Source organism: Schistocerca serialis, chromosome 3 (assembly GCF_023864345.2).
Source record: "Schistocerca serialis cubense isolate TAMUIC-IGC-003099 chromosome 3, iqSchSeri2.2, whole genome shotgun sequence".
Classification (NCBI taxonomy): Eukaryota; Metazoa; Arthropoda; class Insecta; order Orthoptera; family Acrididae; genus Schistocerca; species Schistocerca serialis.
Window position 1 is genome coordinate 158,624,576 of NC_064640.1, and position 9,943 is coordinate 158,634,518.

The window sequence follows — 9,943 nt, forward strand, 5'->3', positions numbered from 1 at the left end:
AACTTACTCCAGGTTTCTGCCTTCAGTTCCTCCAGGCAGGTCAGTACTATAGAATAAAAACATGCTGATAACTGATATACAGCCTTCTAAGCCGAGAATGATACGAACACTATAAACTAATGTTTAACTTACGAAAATATTTTTTTACTTACATTCTTAAATATAAAATACCGCCTTCCACCAGCGAGTACTAAAATTCATTGCAACAGCTTTGTTAAAGGCCAATGCTTCTATTCCACATAACAGCAAAATAAGAGATTTGCTACCAGTTTGTTGACGCAGAAGGTATTTTTCTTCTGGGAGGGAAGTTAATGAACGCTAACGTACCGTATGGTGAGTGACATCCTATTATCTTACCACCTACGCATCATCTGAAAAAATTCTCATCGTGTATGAACATGAAAATCTGTTGCACGGTGGATCACAGCTTTCACCGTCTACGTTGCATAGGTGATTTTGGATTCCCACCGGGCGAAACACAGCCAAAAGTTTTAGGGGAAATGTTTGAAATGCTTTAGGTTTAAGCCCCAGATTGCAGTTCAACTTATGGGTCGACTAGCAGCATCTAGAGGAAACCAGTCTCTTCTTTACCAGCACTGTGGAGTGTATTATGCAGGCCCTGTTGCTGTAAAGCACGGCGGAAAACTTAATAAGGTTACTATCAACGCCTGTATTGCTTTATTTATTTGCATGGCAACCAAACCCAGCCACCTCGAATTACTGACATGGTAATCGGGTCAATTCTGGTTGCCCTCCCCAGGAGATTCATAGCGAGAAGATGAAAACCTCACATGTATAGTGATAATGGTACTGCGTTTCAAGATGCACACAATGAACTGAAACGTTTTCTCTGTGATGATGCTACAGTTGAAAGTATGGTGACCTTACCGACCTCGAAGGGTATCAATTGGAATTTTATTCCACATTGTTTCCCTCACTTTGGTGGACTGTCAGGAGTCAAATTATGAAGTCACTCAAACATGTCATTGCCAATATAGTACTTACATTTGAAGAACTGACTACAGTGTTAACCCAGAAACACGTCTAATTCAAGGTCATACTGTGCTCTCACAGATTCTCTATCTATACTCTCACTCCTGGGCATTTACACATTTTCAATCCCTTTGTGCCCATTCTGAACCCTCGATCCCTGAGATTCCCGCCACCGAGTTGCACTGGTGTCAAATTGTAGAACAGTTGCATCAGAGGTGGCCCAGTGAGATCCTGCATCAGCTGCAGCATCGCAGTTTTGGACATCAGAAGGAACATGGCAGCTCCAGATCGACAATCTCGTTCTAGTCGAGGTAGATGATTTGCGTCTCGCTGTGAGGCTGGCACTCAGCAATCAATTCTTTCCTATCAGTGATAAGGGTGATCGTGTGATGAAGCTGAAATATGCTACTGGCAGATTAAGAAGGTCTGTTAGTAAAATTGTACCGCCTGCTTAATCAGTGAATTAGTGATATACCCTTTCATTTGTATGGTGGTAAACAAGGAAAGCCCAATACTAAATTGCTATTAAAGCAACAAATCATAGCACGAAATACACTACTGGCCTTTAAAATTGCTACACCAAGAAGAAATGCAGATGATAAACGGGTGTTCATTGGACAAATATATTATACTAGAACTGACATGTGATTACATTTTCACGCAATTTCGGTGTACAGATCCTGAGAAATCAGTACCCAGAACAACCACCTCTGGCCGTAATAACGGCCTTGATGTGCCTGGGCATTGAGTCAAACAGAGCTTGGGTGGCGCGTACAGGTACAGCTGCTCATGCAGCTTCAACACGATACCACAGTTCATGAAGAGTAGTGACTGGCATTTTGTGACGAGCCACCGTTGACCAGACGTTTTCAATTGGTGAGAGATCTGGAGAATGTGCTGGCCAGGGCAGCAGTCGAACATTTTCTGAATCCAGAAAGGGCCGTACAGGACCTGCAACATGCGGTCGTGCATTATCCTGCTAAAATGTAGGGTTTCGCAGGGATCGAATGAAGGGTAGAGCCACGGGTCGTAACACATCTGAAATGTAACGTCCACTGTTCAAAGTGCCGTAAATGCGAACAAGATGTGACCGATACGTGTAACCAATGGCACCCCATACCATCACGCCGGGTGATACGCCAGTATGGCGATGACGAATACACGCTTCCAATGTGCGTTCACCGCGATGTCGCCCAAAACGGATGCGACCATCATGATGCTGTAAACATAACCTGGATTCACCCGAAAAAATGAAGTTTCGCCATTCGTGCACCCAGTTTCGTCGTTAATTACACCATCGCAGGCGCTCCTGTCTGTGATGCAGCGTCAAGGGTAACCGCAGCCATGGTCTCCGAGATGATAGTCCGTGCTGCTGCAAACGTCGTCGAACTGTTCGTGCAGATGGTTTTGTCTTGCAAACGTCCCCATCTGTTGACTCAGGGATCGAGACGTGGCTGCACAATCCGTTACAGCCATGCGGATAAGATACCAGCCATCTCGACTGCTAGTGATACGAGGCCGCTGGGATCCAGCACGGCGTTCCGTATTACCCTCCTGAACCCACCGATTCCATATTCTGCTAACAGTCATTGGATCTCGAACAACGCGAGCAGCAATGTCGCGATACGATAAATCGCAATCGCGATTGGCTACAATCCGACCTTTATCAAAGTCGGAAACGTGATGGTACGCATTTCTTCTCCTTACACGAAGCATCACAACAACGTTTCACCAGGCAACGCCGGTCAACTGCTGTTTGTGTATGAGAAATCGGTTGGAAACTTTCCTCATGTCAGCACGTTGTAGATGTCGCCACCAGCGCCAACCTTGTGTGAATGCTCTGAAAAGCTAATCATTTGCATATCACAGCATCTTCTTCCTGTCGTTAAATTTCACGTCTGTAGCACGTCATCTTCGTGGTGTAGCAATTTTAATGGCCAGCAGTGTATTAGCTTGAGATACTGTAAATATTTTTCTGCGGATTGACTGACTGCTATCAGCATTAATTTCTTAACAGTCATACTGCATGCTTTTTGTGTCTTAAATGTCAGTGCCTTTCATGTGTCTTATACAGTGGGGTAATATTTTTTTTGTCTTACATGTTAGTACCCTTTATGTTTCATATGCAATGTGATAGTAACATTTTGTTGGTTTTGTGTATCCTAAATATTAGTGCATTTCATTTTTATATGCCCTGATGTTGTATCTAGTTTTATCTTTATTATCTTCCTTGTTTGGAATTTACGTTTTAATTTTGTTGCTTGTTATATTTATGTTCATGTTGTAAAATATGAAGCCTCATTTTAGAGTGGGACTACGTTGAATACTGTAAGTCATTTGCCACTCCAAGTGCCATTTTGCAAACTGGATAGGTCAGTCTGTCCAGTACATTCTGCTTCCTGGCGGGAAATATCGTAACTGTGCGCGTACGCGTGCGACATTGGACTTCACAAATCCTTTGTGCACGCAGTTACTGCCGAGCGGCCGCTGACAGCTGATGCCTCACTTAGCCTGGAGACACTACAGTGGGCGCACGTGTGTCTCGACCAGCAAAGGGCCGTAGCTCGCGGCACCTTGTAAAGTATTACTGAATATCACCGTCCGCGCTTTGTAAAGTAATATGGAATAAGGCATTTTTACAGAGCATACCAAGCTGTGTTCTGTCTAATTGTGCAGTGGAAATAAGGGGAGGGCAGTGTGTCCTCTCGTACTACGCACTCCAAACTTAAATGTACGAATGCAGGACGAGAGGTCTGCAAGTGAATTGTGTACACCTATCTTCGATAACATGTGTAACATTTCGATAGATTAACATAATGATAAAATCACTTCCACCCTCTATAATAAGCTCAATTGGCCTCGACAGTGTGCCAAATCCTAAATAAGGAAAGAGTAGAAATTCTGATCATTGATGGCAAGTACTGACATTGAAATATTTCTTTATCTCTTACTCCCCAATGAAGCAGCGACGTGCTACGCGCGAGACGTTATGTGACGTATTACATACTTGGTTACCAAGGAAATGCTTATCAACGACACCGTATCAACTATAGGTAGAGCTACACTTTTGAAATAGTATTAATAAAGCCGCCAATCTAGCTTTTACCCGTTAAATAACATTAAGAGAGTCACCATTCCCCATCAATGTAAATGTAGTGCGACAATCTCAGAATAATGCCACAGTACGATCGCTTGACTGAAAAACTTACACATACAACAGTCAATGCACCACTGGTTCTATGCAGCTTTCTCAGGAATATCCAAGACAAAACAGGGTAACAGGTAAAGTTAGTCAAGAGAGTTACAACAAAAACATTTCAATTTTTCACGGATACAAAATCTGTTTATTAGCTAGAATGAAACCTGACTAATTCCGCCTCTTACGTGAATACCTCCTTCAGCAAGCTAATACCGTCACCATCTAACACAGGCTTCCGTGAAACAATTAAGTGCGCAGCGACGAAGCCGTAAAACGCGCCCATTAAAATCCGAAATGGGTAATCATAACTACACCGCCGACCACGGAAAACACACGAAACACACACATACACACTCTCTCTCTCTCTCTCTCTCTCTCTCTCTCTCTCTCTCTCTCTCTCCTCCGCCCCCCCCCCCTCCCTCCCACCTACCACCCCCACACCGCCTGAGCGACGAGGCGCAGTATTAAGGCACTGGACTGTCTGGAACTTGGATGGATCAAATCACCGCCTGGTCATCCAGATCTAGGTTTCACGTAATTTCCCTAAATCACTTAAGGCGAATGCCGGCAATGCTGATTTCTTTCTCCATTTTTACGAATAAGAGCTTGTGCTCCATTTATATAGAACGCTAATCTTTCTTTATCTTCCTCACCCTCCCCATCCGTCAGAGGGCCTACGACTTTAAGGCACCAAAGAGGACAGCGGATCGTCTTCCGGATTTTGCAAACACTGTGAATTTCCTAAAATTGTTCAATCATTTTGGCCTTTTAGCCAGTCAAGTCAGAGGTGAAGAGTTATTTGATTCTGATTCAAATTCAAAAATTCTCATTGATTATCCAGGAATTCTCGCATTATTATTCCTACTTAATGTTCATTTTCTAGTGCCTTCGTCCCGCATCGACGCAGGGTCGGCATTGCTATTAACTGATTTGGCATGTTTACTTTAAAGGGCCCTACACACGCACCGACCAACAAATTGTATGTGCGTAGGCGTTTTGATCGCCACTCCATCCAGCAAATCGTGCCAACCACCCGTCTAAAGTTTGTCACTGTGTGTGGGATTCAATTCTGTTGTAGTATACAAGAGACAGTGTGAGACGTACGAAATTTTTAGGTTAGTTTCCGCAGAAATATAAAGACTGCAGATGTTTGTGGGACAGTTACGAGGAGTGTAGTAATATAGATGCACGAAATGGAGAACTATTTTCATTTTTTACACATATCCATGATAGTTTCGTGTGGTACAGAGAGAATAAAAATCCGTCGACCTGTATTTTTGGTTTTAGTTTTTATTTCCAAGACTTCATTACTACAATATCTGTTGTATTTGTTAGATGATGTGGACACATTCATGTGCAATCTTTCTTCTTCTAAATTGAAATGAATTTCTTAAACTTACAGGTCATCTTTTATGCTACATACATAAATTAGTAAAGTTGTTTCATGAATTTTGCTTAACCATGATGTATTTCCTCAGTCAACTGTAAACCATGTTGCAGGTTTCGGGAATCATTTCAGTTAACAATTGTTGGGATGTAACAGCACTGAATTTGAGGTCCTCTTTCTTCTGCTAGTGGTTAGAAATCATCATGTAGCTAACAGTCTCTTGTCGCATCTTATACACTCTCAGGACTACTCTTGTTTGTTAAGAATTGATGACGTTCAGCAGCTCCTAAATGCGTGATTCATCCATTCTTAGGTAATTATGAAAATCATCGGAATCCAGCTGCTTAAGTAACAGAACATGGGTGAATTTATTTCCTTGCATCAGACACTTCTTTGTCCACAGATTTCTCTCTGCTTGTTTTGGCCTTGTTACCTCTATATCAGCCAAGGCAAACCCTCAGTTTTGTTTCTGTGTAAAACCAAGCGGGATCTCTTGTGTGTGTGTGTGTGTGTGTGTGTGTGTGTGTGTGTATGTGTGCGTGTGCTGCTGAGGCTTAACTTGGGTAACAACCCGGTATTCACATAGCAGGACGTGGGAAACAGCCTAAAAACCACATCCAGGCTGGCGAGCACGCCGACCTTCGTCGTTAAACCGCCAGGCGGATTCCATCCGGGGCCGGCGCACTTCATCCCGGAAGTGGCGCTGTAACACGCAAGGCTGTCCGCTCTGGTATTACTCCTACTGAATGTTACTGGAAAAATTGCCGCGTCACTAAAGTCTAAACAATTCTAGCAGACTCAGCCCACGTAATTAGATGCTACGTAACTTCCGGAAGACGAAAACAATTTTAAGAACAGTTTTTCGCTATCGTGTTTACATATTAGCCCTTAATCGAAGCCGGCCGCGGCGGCCGAGCGGTTCTAGGTGCTTCAGTCCGGAACCACGCGACTGCTACGGTCGCAGGTTCGAATCTTGCCTCAGGCATGGATGTGTGTGATGTCCTTAGTTTAATTAGGTTTAAGTAGTTCCAAGTTCTAGGGGACTGATGACCTCAGATGTTAAGTCCCATAGTGCTCAGAGCTATTTAAACCTTAATCGAATTTGCTAGCTGTTCTAAATCAGCTGTCCCCATTTTGTCAGAATGATAAAGTAATGTTCGCAGTGCCTTGGTAACATTTTTAAGGAAGGGAGAACAATTTCCTTGTGGATATCTGAAAGGATCTTATTATACCCACCTACATCACGCGCATTGCGGGATAAAAAAGTTGTCACTGATATAAGAGAATTGCAGCCAAACATTTTGCAGACTTAGAATGACTTCAAAACTTCCAAATGAGAAAAGAAAACCTTTCTGTGCAAAGAGTTAGCTAATTTTTTGCCAGCAGCCATTGACTATCTATAAGTATCTTAGCCTCTATAATGAAGACATTAGTATATCGACTTACAAATTAACCAGCAGTACAGAACATGAGTGTGTCACAAATCAACTTGGCAGTTCTAATTCAATAAAAATTAACATTTGTTTGTCTCTACCTATCAACTTTCGTCTCTTCAATTAAATAATCAAAATGAATAATTTCCAGATCAGGTGAACGCCTGTTTTCCTTCACGACACACAAAATCGGTTTCTCTACATTAATCAACGCCTTAAAAAGGAATTAGCAATCAATACCCCAGTTACAACTCAAATGTGGAATTGTGTTGCCATATTGCAAATATCAATTGTGAAAGCAGAAATCCAACTACCAAACCTGCATTTATAGAAACTATAGCGTAGTGTTTATATCATCAATCAAGAACGGTACTAGGGACAACCGATTAAGGTGTATTAAGAAAACCAACCCATTAGTTACCGGTTATAGGAAATGCGAGCACCTTAATCGACGGGTGCTTAAACGTATCGCGGAATATCTGGCAGACGCTGGCTGTCACCTTGATGACAGCTAAGAAAACATGCCACAGCGCAGCTGGTCACAGTGTCGGAACTAACAGGAGCATAACATATCTGCTACAACTAAAACCCAAATCGTTTATTCCTCCACAAACTCGTCACTACAGACTCCGTAATCATATCTTTGCTTTGAAACGTTTGATGTTACCATAGTCACTGGAATTAGATTATTTTTTAGTTAATGGGTAGAATTAAATTTGGGCAAGTGTGACAAGAGTTGTTGGCATCTGATCTGAATCGTACCATTTTCGCGTGGCTGAAAAATATACTAACATATGTTAAAACGAACAGAAGGCATCTAAAATTTTTTCTGTAAAAATTGTTTATGATATACTAACACCATAGCGAAAACCTGTCATACATATTTACCTAACACAGCTTAAATAAAAATATGAAAGTATACTTTACATTATGTTCGAGAACAGAAACGTTTGACACAGATGCCTGCTGAAGACTAAATCGATAGATCAGGTAACTAAAGAAGTACTGAATCGAAGTGGAGAGAAATATGTATGGTCCAGCTTTATCAAAAGGAGGGATTGGTTGATGGGAAACATCCCGAGGAACCAGTATAGTAATCGGGGGGAATTGCCAGGGGCAAGAGTTCAAATGGTTCTCAGCACTATGGGACTTAACTTCTGAGGTCATCAGTCCCCTAGAACGTAGAACTACTTAAACCTAACCAACCTAAGGACATCACACACATCCATGTCCAAGGCAGGATTCGAACCTGCGACCGTAGCAGCAGCGTGGTTCCGGACTGAAGCGCCTAGAACCACTCGGTCACAAGGGGCGGTGGTAACAGTTTCAGAGGTTGTTTAAGGTTTGAATGCAGAAAGCAGGTTGACATGGATGTAGGTTACAGCTATGCAGAAAGGAAGAGGCTTTACAAGATAGACTAGTCCGGAGAGTTTTATCAAACCAGTCTCCGAACAGTACATGACGGCGACGGTAAGAACAACAATGATAACATGTTCAAACCGGCGTCCCCTAATATTTTGGGCTGAAACAGTTATATCTCGATTACTGTCATTACGAGTCCAAACTTCTCGATCTATGTTTTCAAAAATGCGATAACGCAGACATTAATTACTAGGGAAATTTTTAGCAAGCACAGGACTCACGCGGGACAGGGACATCCTCGTTCAATACATACTCATGCCTCGTTTCCTATATCGTTGTCGGCAGGACGCTAAAGTTTGATCTTTCCTTATTTACCTATTACACATTCATGGGTTAGACTGCGAATACAAGAAGCTTGTCCGGCATAGTCAACGTGAAAAGAGTCATGGAAAAGAAACTTATAAATAAAATCTCAGCATTCTCCTAGAAAATCTGTCATTATTGTTTACTTTGTGTGCCAAAGTACACAAACGTTTCTCTTCTTTTCTTCCGCGCTTACCCTAACTGTATTCACTGTTCCTGTATGTGGCCAAAAAGGCAGAGAATGTGGAAACTATGAGCAATTACGTGACCTTTTCCCTTGTGAAGAAAAGTTGTTCTATGAAGAAATGTCAGTATTTGCCGCACTATTTTACATATGCATGATGACAATTAGAATTTAACTCTCCGTCGAGGTCAGATTCGTTACAGTTTCAACACTGCCTGCGTTATGCTATAACAGTGAAGGTAGTTGGCTACCGCATTAATAAAGGCATCATAAAAATAATCGTTCGAAATTACTTAAGGAATCGATCGAAAAATTAAATCGCAGATTTAAACACTACTCCTCCCAGCTACAAGTTTCTCGCCGTAAGCAGTGGGCCACCGTTATTGACAAGCATTTCATCTGGAAGTGCACGGCAGTCACAGGTAGTGTTGTTGACATCCACTGAGCAGAGCGGAAGAGCAGCAGCCGGCAGCGTACTCACTGTTGCGGCGTGCGTGGCGGCTGGTGGCTGGCAGCGCACTGGCCCGGCGCTGGCGCCGCCGTCCCCACCACGGCTAAACATTGCAAAACCACTCGGCCGCGTCCTCATGGGGCGTGTTCCCCAGCAGCGCGCTTTCCCGACACCTGCTGATCCCCAAGGCCGGGGGGACGCGTCGCGTTCTGAATGAGGGTCGCGCTTAAACTCGATGGAGCCGTCGCTGATGGATGACACCTCAATTCTGACGAACAGTCATCGCCGGTTGCCACTCCCGAGAGAATCTCGAACAGTTCCCTATTCACATGACGAGCACATGGAAGCTTAAAGGTCATTTTATACACTATGTGATCAAAAGTACCTGGACATCCCAAAAACACAGTAGGTGCATTGTGGTGACACCTACTGCCAGGTTCAAATGGTTCAAATGGCTCTGAGCACTATGGGACTCAACTGCTGAGGTCATTAGTCCCCTAGAACTTAGAACTAGTTAAACCTAACTAACCTAAGGACATCACAAACATCCATGCCCGAGGCAGGATTCGAA

The 9,943-nt window shown here is 43.0% G+C and overlaps 1 protein-coding gene across 1 annotated transcript in view; it reads right to left on the reverse strand.

Moving 5' to 3' along the window:
- Positions 1 to 9,457, reverse strand: part of LOC126469863 (organic cation transporter protein-like) — a 373,860-nt gene extending 364,403 nt beyond the window's left edge. The window contains exon 1 of the mRNA XM_050097173.1: positions 9,403 to 9,457. Coding sequence (XP_049953130.1) covers position 9,403 — 1 coding nt within the window. The 5' untranslated portion in view covers positions 9,404 to 9,457. The remainder of the gene's footprint in view (positions 1 to 9,402) is intronic.
- Positions 9,458 to 9,943: the final 486 nt, after the last annotated feature.